At 43.7% G+C, this 23,295-nt stretch overlaps 2 protein-coding genes across 4 annotated transcripts in view; one reads left to right on the top strand and one right to left on the bottom strand.

The window, feature by feature from the left end:
- Positions 1-17,225, bottom strand: part of LOC117811225 (cullin-9) — a 68,756-nt gene extending 51,531 nt beyond the window's left edge. For all 3 annotated transcript variants that reach the window (XM_034681385.1, XM_034681384.1, XM_034681383.1), the window contains exons 1-3: positions 17,068-17,225; positions 13,087-13,782; positions 299-453 (exon numbers count right to left, since the gene is read on the bottom strand). In XM_034681385.1, the coding sequence (XP_034537276.1) occupies positions 299-453; positions 13,087-13,782; positions 17,068-17,212 (996 nt within the window). In that variant the 5' untranslated portion in view covers positions 17,213-17,225. The remainder of the gene's footprint in view (positions 1-298; positions 454-13,086; positions 13,783-17,067) is intronic.
- The window catches only part of LOC117811230 (NACHT, LRR and PYD domains-containing protein 3-like), a 574,987-nt gene that overhangs the window by 260,086 nt on the left and 291,606 nt on the right, over positions 1-23,295 (top strand).

The raw sequence follows: 23,295 nt of genomic DNA on the forward strand, positions 1-23,295 counted from the left end.
GACATTCATTCAGGAAGAAGCAGACATTAATCCTTTCAAATAAATAATTCCCACTTTAGACAGTTTCATGACAAACTGGTACATAAGAATACTCCAGAACACCAATGATGTGTTTGTCACTCTAAATGTTCTGAGGAAGGACCCTCAAATAATTTTGGTAAATTAAATACATAATAATTGGGATAATGGTGAAACCGTGATTATTTCTCTAACAATAATCGTACCACCAAGATCTCTGATCGTTGCATCCCTGCTTTCAGGTCAGAGTGTTGTCACAGGGAGAGTGTCGTGTGTTCACCTGAGGCAGGTGGATCCCTTCAAAGGAGATCCCGTGCTCCTCTGAGGACGTGGTTTCAGCAAACAGCTCCAGCAGAGTGTAGCGGTTATCAAAGTCCATGTGCTGCTCGATGCCATCCTGCTGACTGAGTGACAGCAACACGTAGGCACGACTCCCTGCAGACAGACCGACAGACAGACAGAGGGTCAGAGGGTCAGCATTAACACTGTCAGGACAACCTGTAATGTTTCTGTTAGTGTGTGCATCACTGAAGGGTTAATGTGTTGATTAAGCTTTGATTGTTTTATATATTTTAAAAGGTCGGTCACTTTGTCTCAAAGCTAATTTCAATCAGAGCAGAAGGCCACACTTCATCTCTCTGAGTGAGCATCCCTCCAACATCCCCACACTGCTCAGACCTGAATGATGTCATGAGCAGGAAGACAAACACAGATACAAGGAGTTCAGCCATGTTTGTAAACCCAAACACAGACCTTCCAGGACTTGATTTCTGTGCTCTGACTGCTGAACTCATGAAGCTCAGCTGCTCTGAGAGAGCTACAGCGCCCCCTGCTGGAGGGAAGCTGTGGGAACAAACTGTTGAGTCATGCTGGTTTTTCTCAGAGTCTAAACCACAATGAAGCAGCACTGTGAACTTCCCTCATGTGACAGCTTCAACCCCACAGACTCAGAGTCTAATGAACTCTTCAGACTGCCAGCCCCAAACTGGACTCTCACCAGGGTCTCTGTGAAAACACTCTCGACCCTGAAAGACATCAGAAACCAGATCTAAAGCTGTTCTGACAGACAGTCAGACAGACAGTCAGACAGTCAGACAGACAGTCAGACAGACAGTCAGACAGTCAGACAGACAGTCAGACAGACAGTCAGACAGACAGTCAGACAGTCAGACAGACAGTCAGACAGTCAGACAGACAGTCAGGCAGACAGACAGTCAGACAGACAGACAGTCAGACAGTCAGACAGGCAGGCAGGAAGACAGACAGACAGACAGACAGTCAGACAGGCAGGCAGGAAGACAGGCAGACAGACAGACAGACAGGCAGACAGACAGACAGACAGACAGTCAGACAGACAGACAGACAGTCAGACAGTCAGACAGTCAGACAGGCAGGCAGGAAGACAGACAGACAGACAGTCAGACAGGCAGGCAGGAAGACAGGCAGACAGACAGACAGACAGGCAGACAGACAGACAGACAGACAGACAGTCAGACAGACAGACAGACAGACAGACAGACAGACAGACAGACAGACAGACAGACAGACACAGACACACACAGACACACACAGACACACACAGACACACACACACAGACACACACAGGAAGACAGACAGACAGACAGACAGTCAGACAGGCAGGCAGGAAGACAGACAGACAGACAGGCAGACAGACAGACAGACAGACAGGCAGACAGGCAGACAGACAGACAGACAGACAGACAGACAGACAGACAGTCAGACAGTCAGTCAGACAGTCAGACAGTCAGACAGACAGACAGACAGACAGACAGACAGACAGACAGACAGACAGACAGAGACACACACAGACACACACAGACAGACACACACACACACACACACACAGACACACACAGACACACACAGACACAGACACAGACACACACAGACACAGACACACACAGACAGACACAGACACACACACAGACACGAGAGTTTTCAGAAGCTGTTGTAACTACTACAAGGAAAGACACATTCAGGTTAGAGTCGCATGTTAACACTGTCACTCTTTAGACTACAACACCGGTCAGTGAGTGCTTCCTCGTCTGAGCAGAGACATAACATTCAATACCAGTCAAAAGTTTGGACACACCTTCTCATTCAATGGTTTTTATTCATTTTAATTATTTTATATAAGACATCCAAACTATGAAATAATCTGGTTTTGCCATAATCTGGATTACAACAGTAGTCAAATAGGGCTATCCATTGTGTACTAACCCTACCTCTGAACAACACAACTGATGGTCTCAAACACATTAAGAAGGCAAGTCATTCTACAAATGAACTCTTGACAAGGCTCATGTTCATTAGAAACCATTCCAGGAGACCACTTCATGAAGCAGACTGAGAGAATACCAAGAGTGTGCAAAACTGTCATGAAGGAAAAAGGGGGCTACTTTACAGAACCTAAAATATAAAACATATTCTGCTTTGTTTAACACTTTGTGGTTCATTCCATAATTCCATATATGTTCTTTCATAGTTTTGATGTCTTCAGTATTAATCTACAGTGTTTACAATCATTACAATAAATACAAACCCTTGAATGAGAAGGTGTGTGCAAACTTTTGACTGGTAGTGTATGTAATCATAGCCTATGTTAGCCTTAGCACAAAGTAGGCAAGCTGTGTAAGTGAAAATCGTATCAATTCTCCTCCCTATTGATTGGACGACTCATTACAGGCCAGAGTGGTGAATTATTATTATAGTGCGGTCCGTGCACATCCTCAGATCAATATGACACACTGACATACTTTATGTTGTGTGTTTACCACGCACCTCTAAAAGCTGAGCTCAGACTTAATGTGTGATCTGAATCTATAGTTTAACTGTTGATTCATTCATGGTGAGTGGAGCACCTGCTGCCTCTGAACACATCTCAGAGCTGACAGGGAGAAAAGTTCCTCCACAGGATCTCGATCCACCAGGGTCTATCACAGGAGAGCTCTGCAGCTGGGGTGCAGTTTGATGCAGCAGCGTTTTCAACACCAGACAGAGGCTCTGCTTTTGTTTTAAGGTGAACAAGCCTTTTAAACATCAGTCTGAAAAGACCCAGAGGATGTTATAATGAGCATGCATCAGTCAGTGTCATTAACTCCTATTTAATCCAGCCTGTGTAGAGGGCCAACGTTCTGCAGCAGTGCAACGCAGAGGCTGCAGCTGTGACTGCTGCTGCTGCTCACACACACACACACACACACACACACACACACACACACACACACACACACACACACACACACACACACACACACACACACACACACACACAGCACCACATGAGAGTATGGGAGGTGGAGTTACATCGGTCAGTAACTCAAAGAATGCATATCAGCTCTTACTCACTGTTTGAGTTCCTCTGCTGCTCTACATGTTGAAAACACAATCCCTGTTCAATCTAGGGCTGGGCGATAAAACAATAATGATGATAATATTTTTCTCAATATAAATATAACAAATGTACGATAAAACGGATATATATTTAAACCTGCAGTTACAACCCCCAACCACTGGAAAGGGAGAGGGCGCTAATGTGTCTTAAACTTTAGTTCCCATCCAACATTAAAGGCACTGTGAGGAGTTTTGAACTGGCTGAGAAACAGACTGAAACTGATACTGATGCCTCTTCATGACCTTTAAGAGTAAACAAGACTATCAGCAACAACACTGATGCCTGCTCTGCTGACGATTTTAATGCTTGAAACCGCTGTGAGAGGGTAGGTGTCATACCGGATGATTGACATCTCACTTTAGAAACAGCATTTACTTGACTGTTTTCATGGAAAATAATCACATTGTGTGATAAATTTGACTGTTGGAAGACAACAGGATAATGTTTTTGTACAAAACACTACTTTTGCATGTACAGGACAAGAGATAAGAGGTATCACTTTGTCTACAGGGGGTGCCAAAATCAATACAAATCAAAAGTTCCTCACAGCAGCTTTAAACAGAAGTCGGCATAGAACAGCTAATAATGTCGCAGGGTGGGAGGTAGGCGGGGCTTAAAGATGTTTGGACATTTGTAAATACAGCTGAGACGAGGGACAGCGACACTGAAGAAAACATGAGAGTGAACACATGCTCGACAAGAAAGGCCACTAAACTTCATTAGTCAAGATATTTTGACTATTTACTAGATTACTAAATCCAAGATACAAGCTAGCAAAGCGTCTGGTTCCTTCAACTTTCACTCAGGAGAAAAATAATCTGCCTTCAAAATGATCTGAAATAATAATCTGATATGTATTGTGAAAATTATCGATATGGACTGATATGAAAAATATTATTGTGATAACATCTTTTTCCAAATCGCCCATCTCTAGTTCGATCGATGAGTTGATGACTTGGTTTCCACCAATGAATCTGACGGAGCTGACAGCTAGCTTAGCTTCACCTGACTGCATCAAAGGAACTTACGTCCTCAATATGATGTAATATAAAGATGAAATCTCTTGAACACATGGATGACTTGACGTACTACACTTCTCACGGTCTCACTTGTTTCGACGGGTCAACAGAGCAGAGTAGACACACTCTGAAGGACGGTCAATGATTAAGAAGTGAAATGTACTCTGTCATGGTATGTGAAGAAGAAACAGACATCTCCTGAGCTCTGTGTAGAAGAACACTCTTCTGACCTGACCTCACAGTGTCACAGGTTACTGTTGAGTAGAAACACGGAGGAGTTCATTTCACATCAGGTTTCTGTAAAGTTCTGGTTTCATGTGTCCCTCTGAGACAGCGCTGTGTGAGCAGCCAGAGTCCGAGCATCTTCAGAGTGAATGAATGAACCAGACCCTGACCCTTAACATTCAGAGCTCAGTCTGACGGAAAGTCTTCAGGCCGATGAACAAGCTTGTTCCTTGACTCCTGGTCGCTGGGAAACACAGAAAACAAAGCCTCCTTGTTCAGGCCAGCAATGTCATTTCCTGTTGAGGAAGACACTGTCCTCCCCTCGGTCAGAGCTTGGTCCATTGAGTCTAAGAGTCTCCAATGGAGCTGATGAAAACTCCTTCAAGGACAGAATTCCCAGAGACGTCATCTGAAAGCCAATGAGCCTTTACTAATCAGTCTGCACATGAGCCAAACTCTCTACAGCTTCAAGAACAGAGCTGAAACTATCTCCATCCATCTATCCATCCATCCACATATCCATCCATCCATCCATCCTTCCATCCATCAATCCATCCAACCATCCATCATCCATCCAACCATCCATCCATCCACATATCCATCCATCCATCCATCCACATATCCATCCATCCATCCATCCATCCATCCACATTTCCATCCATCCATCCATCCATCCATCCATCCATCCACATATCCATCCACATATCCATCCATCCATCCATCCATCCGTCCATCCATCCGTCCATCCATCCACATATCCATCCATCCATCCATCCATCCTTCCATCCATCCATCCCAAGAACTCAAGAATCCACACCTTAACATGATGGTGGGTTTTTTTTTGTCCCTGTCAAACTGGGAACTGTGTAATCGGGGTCACCAGCCCCTGGAAGGGTCTACCAAAGTAAATCAGCCTAGGGAAGGAGTTGTAGTAAGGCTGGACCCCGCAGTAGACCCAGAGAGTGCTGGAGGGATTGTATACCCCACCTGAACGCCTCAGAATCCCCCAGGAGGTGCTGGAGAAGGAGGCTGCAGAGAGTGGTGTCAGGGCTATCCCTTGGATGTGGGGAATCTGAGCTCATGCAGGCCTCTGGTGGCCTGGCTTGGCATGGGTGGTACAGTGTGTATGATAAAGACCAGGGTGTGCTAGTCCCTAGTCCTTCAGACTGGTTCACAGTTCCATGACTGATTCAAACATACTTTTACAAGTGGATATAATCCCAAACTGTTCTACACTGTCTATAAACAAATATCATAAAACAGCTTTCTTCATCCTCACATCACGCTGCCTTCCTCAGAGGAGCTGATCTCTCATTGGTTCAGACTGATGAAGACTGAAACGGCTTAAGGATATCTCACTCTGAACTTTTGCTTTCTCTTTCTGTTCTGCAGAAACAGTCAAAAACTCCTGATCGTTCATGATCCTCAGGATCACACTCGAGTGAGAGCTCAGGTTCAGGTTACTTTATTTGTACCCGTAGGTAAACTTGTTTTGCAGCCAGTGAGATGTTAGGTCGATACAAAATTACAAGATAGACTTCAGACAGAACAATCTACTTAATGTGCAAAACATACAAAAAATATCCTAAAACTAATCTAACACTATAAATGGTAAAATGAATAGACACGATAAAATGATAAAACTACTCAGGTTTGGCGTTACGATACTCAGACTGAACGGGTGTGTGTGTGTGTGTGTGTGTGTGTGTGTGTGTGTGTGTGTGTGTGTGTGTGTGTGTGTGTGTGTGTGTGTGTGTGTGTGTGTGTGTGTGTTTCTTCCCTGCAGCCCTGATGACTCATGAGAAAAACTCTCAGCTGCTCGCCCAGGATTTTCTCAACATGTGACAATGTTAAAAAAAAACTCAAGCTTGTTTGGTCCACAGTGGGCGGAGTGGAGTGAGACTCCAGGGGGACAGGAAGTGGGTTCTTATGAGGTAAAGGGATGGGACCATAGACTGTAAATAAAAATGGACAGCGTTGCTCCGCCTCTTCCCGTTGTACAGTTCTGAAGCCAAAAAATCCCTCTCCTGGGCGCAGCCATTGTGCAGCCAGAGTCTGTGAAGCCTTTGTAATAAGCTCCGCCCTACAGCGTGACGTCACAAGACGCTGTGTGCCCTTTGAAGTTTCACTCTACGGCGGCTGTGAATCAAAGGAAACAGGAAGTAAAACCCCGTTTTTTAAACTCTAATAACTAACGAAAAATAAACTTTTCAGAAAAAAGAGGCCTTGAACACAAAACAGTCAAATACTAACTACATATCACCACAGCATACGGATGTGAGAAACATTCGTACCACGTGTATTTATTTTTTAAAGTTTGACTGCTCCCCCATTCAAATGAATGGGGGAGACGGATTTTTTTACCTATACTGCAGCCAGCCACCAGGGGGCAGTCACACTGCTGAAAGCCTCACCACCAGGGCCGTATCCGGCACGCTTGGATGGGACAGGATAATCCTATATTCGAATATTCGTTCACTTTGTAAAAATCAAAGAGTTACTTTGAATATTTTCTCATTTTAAAAGTACAATGTTTCATTGTTTTTACCGGTGCCTGGTTGTAATACAGTATCCCCACCAGAGGGTGGCTACAGAGTGTCTTAAAGCTGTTTGCTAACAACATTAAGTAACAGAAGAAGAAGAATGCTAACTGCATTAAATAGCAAAAGAAGAAGATCACATCAGCGACAGTCGCTGTGATTTTCTCCGTTTCTGAATCTCACACTACTACACACGTATTTCCAGAGACTAAGCATGGCTGTAAAATGTTGTTGAATAGATGCCAATGGTTATGGAGTAGTGTTTTGGCTTGAAATGCCCATCCCTAATGAGGTACTGATCACAGTCTGCTCTACCAACACCGCTCTTTAACCTTCAGTCTGAACCTGAAAGAGTGTTTCCTCAGGGGATCTCTTGATTCAGCAAGTGGACCTGTTCCTCTAAAGAACAGCATCCTGGATCTCACTCACACCATGTCTGTCAGTATGGACAGCTAACACAGGAGCTAGCACATGTACAGTCAGACCAGGATCAACTTTACTCCTGATCTTGATCTAAGGCTGGATATAATAAAGACATGCAGTCACTAATGAGAGCACATTCATTCCCACAATGCAACATTTAAGTTGTTAAAGTCACTTCAATGTGAAAACAGTTCTGCAGCATCAGCCGTCCAGAATCCAGACCCAAAGGTTCAATCCACGAGTGTGTTTCTGCTGCTGGCTGCACTCTGTGTGCTGCTGCATGAACACTTTGTAATTAAAATCATCTGCTAAAGAGAAACCTGGATCAGATCAGGTTCACCTAGATCATACAGCTGGATCCACGTCGTTGTTCTTCAGTCAGCCTCACCAGGAGAAACGATAGAAGAACACACGCACAAGTCCAAAACAGAAGCAACGTAGGAAACACAAAAATAGTGCAGCAGGACTGCAACCACAAACGCACCGTACATTAACGGTGTAAAGTCAAAACTACACGAAGCAGAAAACCACAAAAGTGGAACACTGCAAATCCAGACATTTAAACAGATGTTCTCCAGGCCTGTAGGGGCGCCCTGTGAAACCACAGTGACTGTTTGTGCTGAACCATTAAGGTGAGAGCATAGACTGTAAAAAATATGGACGTAGGATCCGTGACGTCACCCATCTGTTTCTGAAGAGCTGTTTTGAGACCAATCGGCTGCGGCAGCCATATTGCTTCTGTCGAGCCAGTGTGACGTAAAGAGGCGGGCTTTGAGCCTCCTAGCCAACAGCTGCAGTGTTCCTGCAGGCAGCTGTGCCTCTCATTGGAAGACTAGTAATCTCAATATCTTCTAAATTACCGAATTAGAAAAAAATTCACCCCCCTCACAGTGAGAGGACATCGAGAAATTAGCTATTCAGACTACACTCATCTTTTGTACCAGGCTGTAAACATGTTTATTAATGCTGCAAAGATCAGCTTTTCCCCATTCATGTGTATGTGACTTCCGGTACTTCCGGAGCCAGCCTCAAGCGGATCCTCGATGAACTGCAGCTTTTAACACTTCCACATTAGACTCTTATTTTTAGACCGGAGGTTGCAGCTTGGGTGAGAGCAGAAGAAAACCTTAAAGAACCTTGACCAAGCGGAAACCTCCGGCCGCTGAAACTGAAGCCAATGAGGAAGTGTTAAAAACTGCAGTTCAACAAGTGTCCACTTGAGGCTGGCTCCAGAAGAACCTGAAACCACATACACACCCATTCAAAGAAGACCATCTTTACAGCAGAAATAAACATGTTTACAGTCTGGTTCAAAAAACAGTTTAGGTCTGAAGAGCTCATTTCTCTATCAGCACACTGTACGGGGGGAATTCTTATAACACAGCAGTTCAGAAGATATTAAACTTACAAGTTTTGCAGTAAGTAAGGGCATTCAGGGCTCAAGACTAACTTTTTGCATTGGTTGCACTGGTGCGCCTAACTTTTTTTTAGGTGCATCAGCACAAAATTTAGGTGCACCCAAATGTTTTATTGCGGCGCCTTTAACACGATAAAATCACCTTTTTATCGCTCTCCATAACTTTAATATAATGAGAATGATTTTTAAACAGAAATAAGGTGTTGAGAAATGCGCTTTATTTTGATACACAATTATGTAGAAAAAGAAAATGTTGTATGCAACATTAAATTTGATTATCATTTCTGATTCCTCAGAGGACCTAATTCCTGTGGCCGAGCCACACAGTTTTGACTTGGGTGGCCAAACTGGGGCACTGACAAGCGGCAAACTCCGGTCTCAAACGATGAAGCCAATGCGGAAGTGTTATAAACTGCAATACATCGAAAATCCGCTTGAGGCTGGCTGCAGAAACACCGGAAACCACATAGATATGAATGGGAAAAAGACGATCTTTGCAGCATCAATAAACATGTTTACAGCCTGGTTCAAAAAACGGCTTGGCCCTACAACGCTAATCTCTCTAATGGCACACACTGTACGGGGGGGGAATTTTTTTCTAACGTGACGGTTAAGAAGATATTAAGATTATGAGTTTGCCCAAATAAGGACATGACTGACGTGACTCCTGGTCGGGAACACACAGCCATTGGCTAAGAGACTCACACTACGTCACACTCTGCCTAGTTGAGTTCCGCATTACCAATATGGCTGCTGCCGTCGATTTGCTTCAAAACAGCTCTCAGGAACAGATGGGTGACGTCACGGATACTACGTCCATATTTTATACAGTCTATGGGCACTGACTGTTGAAGGGTTGGCCAGGCGTGGAAAACATTAAGGGGTTACCCCAAACCTAGGAGGGTTACTTCCAATAATCACATCTACTTTAACTTCTTTTTATAAAATAATTGAACAAATGTCTGTCTCTTATTGGTTTAGAGCACGATATGATCCTACCATGAATGTGAGTTTGGTCCCAGGAGAGCAGAGAGATGATGGCCTGGTAAAGAAATCTATGTTTTCACCCAGGCAGCGTCAGGTACACCAGTGCAACCTAGAAAAAATTTTAGTCGCACTCTTAAAAATTTTGGTCGCATTTGGTCGCACTCTGGAGCCCTGAGGGCATTGCTGACTTGATGAACAGGCAGGAACACTGTAGCTGTTAGCGAGGAAGCTAAAGGCCCGTCTCTTTACCTCACACTCACTCCACAGAAGTTAGGTTGAGTTCAGCATTTCCAATATGGCTGCCACCGACATTCAACTTCAAAACAGGGCTTCAGGAACAGATGGGTGACGTCACTGATACTACGTCCGTACAGTCTGTGACCTTACACCTGAACTCCACTGCATCACAGAGGGACATATTTCACTTTGACTACCAGATACATTTACTGAGGACAGTCAGTGTGTCGTGTTACTGGACACTACCTGATGAAATCCATCCTGTCAATGGATGACAGGAAGACACAGCAGGAGTGTTTCACTACATGTGGACTCAGCTCAAACCTCTCTTTTGGGCTGTGCTGAGGAGGACCAACAGTTTACAGCAGAGCAGCCAGGAAGGACTGAGAAACTGTAAGGGACACAATGCTAGAAAACACTATTTTTGTTGCACTATGTGTGATCTATAGCTGCTGAAAAGGGAGCCGGATGTCTCCTGGAGTCATGACAGAGCTTTAGAGGTAAGAATATACATTTAAAAAAAGCAATGGAGCAGTGGAGAAATCTGGCACAGTTTTTCTTTGGAGATAATAAAGTCGTATCTGATTTAATACATTCATATGAACTCTGTTCTTCACAGAGCTCCTCTCTAACCTCAGTGTGACGGGTTCTGTAGATGCACTGAGGTCTGAGCACAACCTCTCAGCATAACAGCAGTGAAGTGAGTCCAGCAGCAGCATGCTGCAGAGTGAACGTCACTGTTATGAGAGGTTCAGGTTCTACATACACCACCAAACAAACCTGACACAGTCTCATATCAGACAGGAGGACCGCAGAGTGCTGGACATCCACAGTGTGTGCAGGCTGAGCAGCTGAACTTCAGGTCACCCTGAGACTCAGCACACAGAGAGTTAAATACATCCTCTGGCTGCTTGTATATCTGCAGTTTAACACTGTGGGCCGTTAAAGCTGCAGTGAGGAACTTTTGGTTTGTTTGGTTTGAGTTTGGGCGCAGATCTTATCACTCTGCGGATCTCTTTCTGTCCAGACAGTATTCAGGGTTTATGCTGCAGATAAAAGAGCAAGGCTGCCACCTCTGTCTAAAGGCCTTTTTCTACCAGAGGACCTTTACCCCTTTAGTTCAGGGGTAGATAACCTCCCCCCTAAAAAGCCCCTGCTAGGGGGGTAGTACTTTTCTAAGGTCCCGGGACTTTCAGGGGGTGGGGCCTGCAATGCTGAACGTGTCTGATTGGTAGATTAACCTCAGTGTTTTTATTCCTCCCTCCGTCCACAATAACATCACACACATCTGTGATTCACTTGATTTCTCTTTCTTTCATTAGTTTTTATTTGTTCTATCTTTTTTGTATGTGTGTGTACTTTTCAAAAGAAGAAGCTGTGATTCTCTTGATTTAGCAGCTTGTAACAGTAGTCTTCTCTCAGCCCACCGTGAATGCGTCTCTCCCGGTGTTCCGGTTTTAAAAGTGACCCTGTAAACTGGAGACCTTCAGCTGAACGTGTCAGTGTTTGTGGAGTTTACACATAGACTGTATAAAATATGGACGTAGTATCCGTGACGTCACCCATCTGTTCCTGAGAGCTGTTTTGAAGCAAATCGACGGCAGCAGCCATATTGGTAATGCGGAACTCAACTAGGCAGAGTGTGACGTAGTGTGAGTCTCTTAGCCAATGGCTGTGTGTTCCCGACCGGGATTCACGTCAGTCATGTCCTTATTTGGGCAAAACTCATAATCTTAATATCTTCTTAACCTTCACGTTAGAAAAAAATTCACCCCCCGTACAGTGTATGCCATTAGAGAGATTAGCGTTGTAGGGCCAAGCCGTTTTTTGAACCAGGCTGTAAACATGTTTATTAATGCTGCAAAGATCGTCTTTTTCCCATTCATGTCTATGTGGTTTCCGGTGTTTCTGCAGCCAGCCTCAAGCGGATTTTCGATGTATTGCAGTTTATATCACTTCCGCATTGGCTTCATCGTTTGAGACCGGAGTTTGCCGCTTGAGTTTACACAGCTGTTGAAACACAGAGGGAGTTCCTGGGAATGCAAACTAGTTTAGTTTTTATTAAGATTTCAAAATATCCTCATCAGATATTTAATGATGGTCTAAAGACGTTTATGAGGGATGCATCCGGCTGAAAGTCTCCAGTTAACAGGGTCGCTGTTTAAACCAAAACACCGGCCGATCTCTGCCACGGCTTTTTGAGTTCAAAAGGATTTTAAAGCCGTGTTGAAACGTCTTTGCTACTCGCGCTTATCTCCTCTCACGTGTTGATTCAGTGAATCCATCTGTGATGAAATATAGAACCATCTAAAACAGACCAGCTGAGTCTCTTCATGCTAACAGGCTACTGTTGTGTTGCTCATAATGATACCTGCCTGTCCGTCTGCTTCTATGGTGTCTTCTGTGATGAATGGCATTCCTCTTTGTTTTACTGCCCTCTACGGGTCTGGTGGTGTAGTGCATTTACTTTTTTTTCTCCATACGTCACTGGCCTGATTTACACAATCTACCCGGGACTTCAGCCCGCGGTCGAAACACAGACAACAATGGGGGGACAGGAACCTCTTAGTTCAGGGTAAAGTAGTTCTGGTTCAGTTCGCCTGGAGGTTGACCCGTGAAGTGCTAACAGAGGGGCATCATGTTTAAAGGTCAACACGACCTGAGCTCTGATTTAGGACAGATTCTACTCTGTAAACTCACACTGTTCCTCAGTGTCCAAACACTGTTGACAGAAAGCTGCCAGCCAATCAGTGAGCAGCGTTCTCCAGGTGATGATGTCAGTGTTGTGTAAAGTGTGTGGTTACCTGCATCGTGGGAGGCCAGCGCTCTCAGCATCTTCCCTGCGCTGCGTCTGGTCTGCGTCTCCTTGTTGCACAGCAGCTCCATCAGCAGGTTGAGGGCGCCCGTCTCCTTGAAGACGCCGACCAGCGAGCCGATGCTGGCGTAGGCGCTCAGGACGTGGATGGTGTGTGTGATGCTGATGGAGAAGTCGCTCTTCTTGGCCATTTGCTTCCTGGCTCGACGCACCAGGTTCTTCACGTCCTCCTTCATGTCGGACAGCTCCACCTCGTCGAAGGTGACGTCTGTAGGAAACTCGCCGCCGCTCCTCTGACCTCCGCTCGATGACTCGCCGTCCTGCGCCTCCTGTTGCTGCAGGGGGCGCTGTGTGTCTGTTTTTCTCTTGCCCAGCAGGGTGGGGCAGTTTGCGTACACGTCCTCAGTGGACATCCACATCAGGATGTTCTCTGGTTTGCTCTCTCCGGATGTGGAGCTGCTGGATCCGCCACCCCCGGAGCTGCCGCCACCTGTCCCTCCGGCCTCACTGGCTCCGCCCCCTGAGCTGGTGCCATCATCGATGGTGACGAGGCACCAGCGAATCAAGTACTCTGTCTGTCCGTCATGGTTGCGGCGCTGTCGGATCAGCTCCTCCGGAAAAGCCTGCAACTTGGGGCCGAGCTGGACCAGCAGGTTCCCATTGCGGCGCTCGCCCACCATGGTCACTGTGGAGACAGGAGAGGGTGAGGACACGCTACGCTAGGACATTCAGACATGTGAGAATCAGGAGTCATGTTTCATGTTGTCTGTGAGGAGCAGTGTGTGATCAGTTTCTATTCAGAGTCAGTCAGAGGATAACTCAACTTTCACTTTCACTCTTCACCTTCTGCAGACGTTCAAACTCAAACTCAACCACAGCTCACAGTCAGGCTAACACTCTCTGAGCTTTAACTTGAGATGTTTAACAAAGTTCAGATTATAAAGAAAGTTATAGGATGTAATGAGCAGCTCTTATTCTGCCTGATTAAAACTGCGCTGTAAAATGAGCTTTTCGTTTTCGGTTTACAGACACAGTTCCTCTTTCCGGACTTTCCCCTGCATGTGTCCTCTGCAGCTGAACATCACATGAGCTGCTGGGAGTCTGTCCAACACCTGTTAGCTGGGTGCTGTGCACCCCTTGAAAGCTAGCCACCACTGATGACCTCAAAATCCACGAGCAACCAGAGTAATGGTAGTAAAGGATCAGGACTATGTCGTAACACAGGGGTTCCCAAAGTGTGGGTCGGGACCCCCTGGGGGGTCACGAAACACAAATGGGGGGTCGTGAGATGTCTTCAAGAATATATTTTTTTAAAGTTATCTAAAAATAGTACATTTTACCCATTAAAGTAAAAATATCAACAAACATAGTAGCTAACCTTGAAGTGAAACCTTGAAAATAGAAAGTGTAATGAGTTTTCTGCCTTTCTTTGTTTCCAGATGACTCCTAAGTTTAGGGTTAGTGAACAGTTCATTATCAAAAGCATCAGTAGCAGCAGGTTCAGGAAACACAGACACATGCTCATATAGGTAGGGTCACTTTCTGCAGACCAGCTAAAAGAAGCCACATTAAATCCCTTTGAGGGACAGTGGGTTCACGAGGCATCTGAATTTGTTGGGGGTCGCAGGCTGAAAAGTTTGGGAACCCCTGTTGAAACAGACTCCTCGTGAAGTATTCAGATTCAAAAGTTGTCTTCTTTCTTTCAGAAACACCATTCACTCATCTCTTTAACGAGACGGGTGAGTGGGAGAGGACTCAGCCCATCAAAAGCAGCATCAATCAAACAGCTGATCTGAAACTAAGTGATGAAGTGACCCGCTGCAGATGAGGCTGTGCTGCTGACGGTTTAAATCATCTGAGTTTGGCTGATCTCATGTGCAGTGCTGCCACCGCACAATGTAGGGTCATAGCTCAACGCCAACGGCTCCTTTACCACTCACTGCCACTGAAAATGAGTGGCTCAAACCTGAATATGCTTACTAAATTGAATCTGTGCAACCTCAAGTTATATTTGGGCGTACATGTGTGAGGGTAAATAATTATGGTGCAAGTCTTTCTCTCATTTCTCTGTAGAATATTTGCTACTTGACTATCACCGCTCCCTCTCTCTCTCTCTTATTCTCCTCTATCCCTCTTTCCAGTCCCAACTCGGTCGAGGCAGATGGCTGTCTAACATGAGTCTGGTTCTGCTCGAGGTTTCTGCCTGTTAAAGGAAGTTTTTCATGTAATCATGTCTGTATGATAAACAGCAACATGTATCAGCTGTAGATTAACATAACACGCTCTGAATCTCTGTGGAAAAGGAAACAGAGATCGTGATGCTGGAAGGAGGCGACTGGCTATCAGAGAGAACACACTGCCCTCAAGCGTTTCGGCGGAGGATTGCTGCGTGGCACGGATACATCGACGCACAAGTTTCAGGGGCTCATGTCCGCGTCAGCCCCTGCTGCGTAGGGGAGACGCAGAAGGATAAATCAGCCTTTAGTCTTATCCTGTCTTGGTGTTGGGTCTCTGTTCATAATTTGACATAGAGTGGTCTAGACCTGCTCTGTTTGTAAAAGAGTCTTGAGATAGCGTTTGTTGTGATTTGGTGCTATACAAATAAAGATTGATTGATTGATGGATACAGAGACCGGGCTCATCAGTACTGGCAGAAAGACTCCACGTGACCCTGCTATGAAACGGCGTGCTCCTTAGTTTCTATCAATAAAATAAGTTAAAATTAAATACAGGAGCACCGTTCATCCACGAGTTCATCTGTACTGGCCAAGCACAAACCAGAACCACAGAATACTGGTTCTGGACTCCCAGATTTACATGTTGTCTTTGTGTTGTAACACTTTTTAAAGTTACAGAATCACACACACAGGAATATAACATCTGTATGAATCTTAACTGTGTTCAATTAATCATGATTAGTGGACACAGACGGGGTCATTAATCATGTTAACCTGTGTGTGTACACAGTCTACATGCCATGCCCCAGTTTGGGCCACGTCTGGGCACGCCCCTGTACACCAGGGCTCCGTCTAAGACCTGATGAGTCTGACACTGACCACTAAGTCTTGGCTGCTAACAAGTTTCCACAATTGTAATCCTAGTATCAACAAAACCAAAGACTAGTGACAGTGGGACTATGTGGTTTGTGTACCCATGTGTCACACGGTTGAGTTTGTAGAGTTGTGTGTTTTCAGTAAATAGCCGGACCCTTCATGTTCTAACGTTCTTCTCCCTGATCAGCTAACATGCTAATGTTAGCATCCTTTACCCGCTCTCCGTGTTTCCAGATGACACACACACACACTCACTCACACACTCACACACAGGGTGACTGTACGTCGTTAGCTTGCTAAGTAACTGCTGGTGATAGCTAGCTAGCAGTGCACGCCTCCGAGGCACCGCAGAGAAACGTCACAACACTTCCAACTTCATAATCTCCACATTTAAGATCAGAACTCCAGTTTAAACACCCCCAAACACCTGACAGAGGAACCTGTCACATTCAACATGTACACAGTGAAACTTCACTCATGTAGATCAACATTTAACTTTAATAAATCACTTTACTTTCACCTTTATGGAGCCCACGCAGTGTGATCGTTCAAAACCCAGCTCAATACTCACTAAAGTGGACTTAATACCTCACAAAGTGCTGTTAGGTGTGTTATTCAAACCCCGAACTGAAGTGTGAACCCAGCTCACTTAGTGGACACCTCAGACACAACGTTCAGGTTTATATTTACTCATTTATTCCTTGATTTGCTTTAAACTGTATCTTTGATGAACGGGGTTTGGTGTCCCGTCCTCATGAGACAGTCCCCGGTGGATCTCACACTGTAAGCCCGGATGACAGCGACCAGGAGCCGGGCTGGGCCTGCCAACAGACCCGCTCTGGTCAGCCAGGAAGGCAGCTAGGCTGACACATAGTCCGGCCCCTAAAACGCCTCCCCGCCAGGTGAGTGGGGCTTACCTGCCGTGTCACAGACTTTAACCCTCGGTTCTGTCTTCCCCTTGAGGAGATGTTTTCTTTTCCTCCCTAATGTGTCGTTTGTTCCCAGCCTGGTAACGTTAGTTTCACCGTATTCCCCCGGAGCTCCGTGCTGCTGGATGCGCATTTGCGCACTGTGACAGCATCAGGGTTCTTCTTCTACGGATACGAGTTTTCACTCTTCTTCTTCGTGTGTACTGGTGGACCACGAACTTTGGTACAGTGAGCGTACAGCCCCCTGCTGTGTGGGAGGGCAGAGTCTGAATGTAATTTACCTCATTTAATAATAATAATAATAATAATAATAATAATAATAATAATAATAAGAAGAAGAAGAAGAAGAAGAAGAAGAAGAAGAAGAAGAAGAAGAAGAAGAAGAAGAATATAATAATAATAATAATAATAATAATAAGAAGAAGAAGAAGAAGAAGAAGAAGATAAAAATAATAAGAATGAGATAATAATAATGATAATAATAATAATAATAATAATAATAATAATAATAATAATAATAATAATAATAATAACCTTTATTTATAAAGCATATCCAGAATGGACAGGCATCTGAATACAGGGATCTTACAAAAGCCTTCAGTGACTGACTGGAGTCACAAAAACTGCCTCCTACTGAACACCTCAAAAACAAAGGAAATGATAGTAGATTTCTGAAGATCCAGGCTCTTCCATCAGCAAGTTAACATTCGAGGGGTGGACATCGAGAGGGTGCCAACCTACAAATATCAAGGTATACACCTGGACAACAAGTTGGACTGGTCCCTTAACACAGATGCGCTCTGCAGGAGGGGGCAGAGCCACCTCTTTTTCTTAAGGAGGCTCAGATCCATAGATATCTGCAGAGAGGTGCTGCAGATGTTTTATCAGTCTGTGGTGGCAAGTGTGTTATTCTATGCTGCAGTCTGCTGGGGAAGCAGTATAAAACTCAAGGATGGACAAACAAGTGAAAAGAGCTGGCACTGTGATTGGAACCAGGTTGGACTCACTGGAGGCTGTGGTGGAGAGATGCACACAGAAGAAGCTAGAGACCATTCTAAATTACACAGATCATCCACTTCACAACTTCTTTATGGACCAGAGTAACAGCAGCAGTGGACGGCTCATCTCTCTGCGCTGCAGGACTGAGAGAGACAGAAGATCATATATCCCTGCAGCCATTAGGCTTCACAACTCTCTAACCAATGGGAGATGAGCTAACAGACTCTGAATTACTTATTTTATGTGATTTTTATAATTTTATCTACCAAACACCTGTATTTCCCTTCAGGATCGATAAAGTACATTCTATCTATTCTATTCTACTTATCAAAACAGACGTTACAAAGTGCTTTACATTATAGAAACCCACAATAAAGAGAACAAAGCATGGGGGGGTATATGGGCTGGCAAGACAATTTAAGAGGAACAGCTGAATAAAAGAGCAAAAGAGAAACTACTAAAAGCAATTACAACAATAAAACAATTAAAATCAGTAAAACAAATAAAACAGTGAGTGAATAAAAGAAACCATGGATAAAAGTGGATTAAAAATAAATGTAACATTGTGGATAAAACATTATTACAAGAAGGCCTTTCGATAAAAATATGTTTTCAGCTGTGATTTATAAGAAGATACTGATGCAGCTCTCCTGAGATCCTCAGGCAGGTCTAACACAGCCGAGGAGCATGAACAGCAAACACTCTGTCACCCTTAGGTTTTAACTTTGTGACAGGAACTTTAAGGAGGTTCCTGCCTGAGGATCCGAGGCTGCGCCTGGGCTGGTAGGGTGACAGAAAATCACAGATAAATTGAAGGGCCAGGCCGTGAAGTGTTTTAAAAGTGATACACCTTAAAATCTAAAAGCAATGGGCAGCCAGTGTAAGGGCATTAAAACAGGAGTCATGTGCTCTCTCTTCTTGGTTTTGGTTAAAAGTCTCAGTTCAGATCAAAGCATGTTTATGTGTTTGGATGGCCCAGTCAAAGTCCAGACCTGAGTCTTATTGAGAATATGTGGCAAGACTTGAAACTTGCTGTTCACAGACTCTCTGCCTCCAATCTGACTGAACTGGAGCTGTTTTGTGAAGAAGAGTGGGCAGAAAATGTTGGCTCTAGATGTGCAAAGCTGGGAGAGACAAACCCCAAAAGACTTGCAGCTATAACTGATGCGAAAGGGGGTTCATCAAAGTTTTGACTCAGGAGGGTGAATACATATGCACGCCACACTTTTCAGATTTCAGATTTGTATTTGTAAAAACTATTTAACACCATGTATCCTTTTCCTTCCACTTCACAATTATGCATTACTTTGTGTTGGTCTATCACATAAAATCCTAATAAAATAAGTTTGTGCTTGTAGCGTGACAAAATGTGTAAAAGTTCAAGGGGGGTGAATACTTTTGCAAGGCACTGTATGTGCGCCCTAATAGGTCCTGTGTGATTTTACCCACCATGTGCTGTTATTACACTTACCTGAGTGTTCATTCACCGTCAGCTCTGATCTGCTGTCCAACATGTGAACCATTTAAATGTGCAGGTGTTTTATATGTTTACAAATAAGAAAAACTAGTAGAAGAAAACAAACAAACAAACAAATCCTCAGAAATAAACATGAGTAAATCAGAGCATGTTCAGTACCTTCAAAGATTCTTCATAGCTTTATTAATAATTCAAGGTTCAGAAAACAATATTAAACTAATCAGTACATTTAAATGTCCATTACATTAAACCCACAATGGTGTTATCCATGTCACTGTGGTGCCATCTGGTGGAAGATATGAGATATGACAGGTGACTCAGAGGTGTGACGCAGACTCAGACTGTACCACACCTCAGGGTAAAGCTGGATTTAAGTTATTTAAAAAAACATTACTGTTCAAATGAAGTTACTCAAGTGTTCAACCTTTCCTTTATTAATCAGTCAGTTGATTTATCAGAACATATCAGTTATCATTGACCATGAAGGCATTTGTCTGTATCTTCACACTGATTACAAACCAAAGACTCGACCCATCAGAGAATGAAAACAACATGTTGTAGTCTTTAAGATGAGCTCCCCACCATCCTCAACACGCCTTACTTACTGTAACCACTGAACCATCACTCTCATTAATGCAGAGTAATGATAAGGACAGTATATCACATCTCTGATAGGTTCAAACTTGCAGTAATCTGTGCGTACAGCAGAGGGTGCTGCAGTATATGTTTTGTTCCTGACACCAAGCACTGGGACAAAATGAGAGCAGGATGATACAGATGAGGTCCACTGTCTGTTTCAAATCAGACATCATCATCAGAGACACTAAAAGCATTTATTTTAACAGTTCATACACAAGACAAAACACAGACAGCATCTTTTCTTCTTCTGTATGAGCACATGTTTGTTTGCAGAAACCCTGTGACCTCTACACGCTGCAGCGGGCTGGCAGAGCTTTAAAATACATGTTTTTGATTTCTAGTCTGTTCAGATCTGAAAGTGAACAGTTTTTACAGATCATGAAGAAATACAGTCATTGTAGAGCTTTCCATTTGTTGTTGTTCTTTGGGTCATTTTGAGCTGTTGTGTCTTTTTTATTCATTTTGTATTTTAAGCTGTAAAGAAAATTGAATGGCTCTTACAGCTGCTTTAGAAAAGTTGTTTGTATTATTATTATTATCATTATTATTATTATTATTATTATTATAATATTATCATTATTATTATTGCAGTGATTATTATTAATATCATAATTAATGTAGTTATTCTTTTTGTTGTTATTAATATTATCTTTAACATTATTATTATTTTAATTATCATTATTACTATTTTTATTATTATTATTATTAATATTATTATTATTATTATTATTGCAGTTATTAATATTGTTATTATCATTGAAGTCATTATTGTTATTATCATAATTATTGTAGTTATTACTGATGTTGTAATTTTAGTTATCGTTGTAATTATGATAAAATCTGACTATAACTCTCTCATGTGAAGGGAAAGGAGTAGTCTACTACTGAAGAGCAGAAAAAACACCACTTTGAACCGAGTGATAAACTTCCTAACTTTAGAGCAGGCAAAGACTGCTGTTCAGAAAACAGTGACATATTCACAGACCAACAAGATATTAACAATCTCTTCAAAGAGCCTCATTCTGAGCTCTTCTTCTTCCACAGCACCAGAGACAGATGACCCTGTTGTCTTTAACTCTGCCTCAGCTCACACAGAGAAAGCAGCGATGCTCTCCAAAGCTGAGTTAGAGAAGGCAGTCAAAGTGCTCCCTGCAGGTAAGCGTCCTGCACCAGATGGAGCTGAGTCCTGCCAACCTTTTCAGGAGATCCTACCTCATGTACTCAGGACGATAAACGATTCGCTGCAGCAGTGTGTATACAGAGCAAACACACGTCTGTGACTGAAAGACAGAACAGAACCCATGGACCTCCTTAGTCTAGATCACAAGTTTAAAGTGTGAGCCACCAGATTAAATAAGACAATAACAGTCGGTATCCACCCGGACCAGGTCTGCTTCATCCCAGGCAGGCTGTCCCTCTTCATTGTGTGCAGTCTGAGAACATGCAGAGTCCTGACTTCTGGACTAATACTGAAGCAGCTGTCACGACAAAGCGTCCATCTCTACTGAATGACCTTTATTTGACAGGATCTTTGAAGAGGATCTGAAAGAGGATTCTCTACACTGCAGACTTCACCCACAACACAGCGATCTGCTACCTGCAAAAGTTCTCTGATGACTCCGCCATTGTTGGCCTCATCACCAATGGGGACGACAGGGAGCATAGAGAACTGATGCAGGATTTTGCGGTCTGGTGCCAGAGAAACCACCTCCAGCTCAACGCAGGAAAGACCAAAGAGCTGGTGGTGGATTTCAGAAGAAGCAAATCCCCTCCTCCCACACCAGTGAACATCCAGGGAACGGACAATGAGATTGTGAAATCTTACAAGTACCTGGGTGTTCACCTGAACAATAAACTGGACTGGTCAGACAACTCAAATGTGCTGTACAAGAAGGGACAAAGCAGACTCTTTCTGCTCAGGAGACTCAGGTCTTTTGGTTTGGAGGGGGCTCTTCTGAAGTCCTTCTTTGACTCTGTGGTGGCATCAGCCATCTTCTTTGGAGTGGTCTGCTGGGGAAGCAGCATCTCTGCTGCTGACAGGAAGAAGCTGAACAGACTGGTGAAGAAGGCCATCTCTGTCCTGGGCTGCCCACTGGACCCTGTGGAGGTGGTGGCTGACAGGAGGATGATAGCAAAGCTATCTTCTCTGATGGACAACACGTCACACCCCCTCCAGGAGACCATAACAACACTAAGTAGCTCGTTCAGTGACAGACTTCTTCACCCGCGGTGTCTCACAGAGAGATACCACAGGTCTTTTCTTCCTGCAGTGGTCACACTCTATAATCAATAATATATATATATATATATATATAAACTGTATATATATGTTGTAAAAAATGCTTATTTTTACCTCTTTAATTTAATTGCTAATAACCTTTTAATAATTGATATTTTATAAGCTCTTGTTTGCTTTATACTCTTTTGCACTGTCTGCTTTGCTGCTGTGACACTTAAATTTATGTGGGACGAATAAAGGACTATCTTATCTTATCTTAAAGGTGACATATTCTGCTCTTTTTTCATCAATATATATTGGTCTAAGAGGTCCCCAAAACATGTCTTTAAAGTTTATGCTCAAAAAAACACTTTGAAATCAGATTTTAGCATGCCTGAAGAACCCTCTTCTTCAGCCCTGCTCAGAACAGTCTGTTTTCTCTCTGACCACGCCCCCTCAGGAAGTGGATGTGGCCTCGGCTCTCCAGCATGTTGATCTAATGTTTACATGTTGGCTGAATATACACGGCTGCTCAGAGATCACGTTACTTCAACCCTCTGAATCTGATCCAGAATCTGATCCTGATGGAGAGGCGCCTGCAGCAGGACCTTTCTGAATGATTGGTCACAGATTTAGTGTTTCTTGTTGTTTTATTTGTCAGTATGTCGACGTGTGTCTTGGTACACAGCGACGAACATGCAGCTATGTGGCTATGCTAACTAGCGCTAGCACTTATCCATGATAAATAAAAGTCATCCACTAGATCTTCAAATCTGCAGACGTGGGGAGTAAAACCGACCTCTGTGTTTATTAAGACAGCCTACAACTAGCATGCCTCCCTCCTAAGCTCCTTGTTAGCACACATGTGTGCAGGTAATAAAAA

Source organism: Notolabrus celidotus, chromosome 4 (genome assembly GCF_009762535.1).
Source record: "Notolabrus celidotus isolate fNotCel1 chromosome 4, fNotCel1.pri, whole genome shotgun sequence".
Lineage (NCBI taxonomy): Eukaryota > Metazoa > Chordata > Actinopteri > Labriformes > Labridae > Notolabrus > Notolabrus celidotus.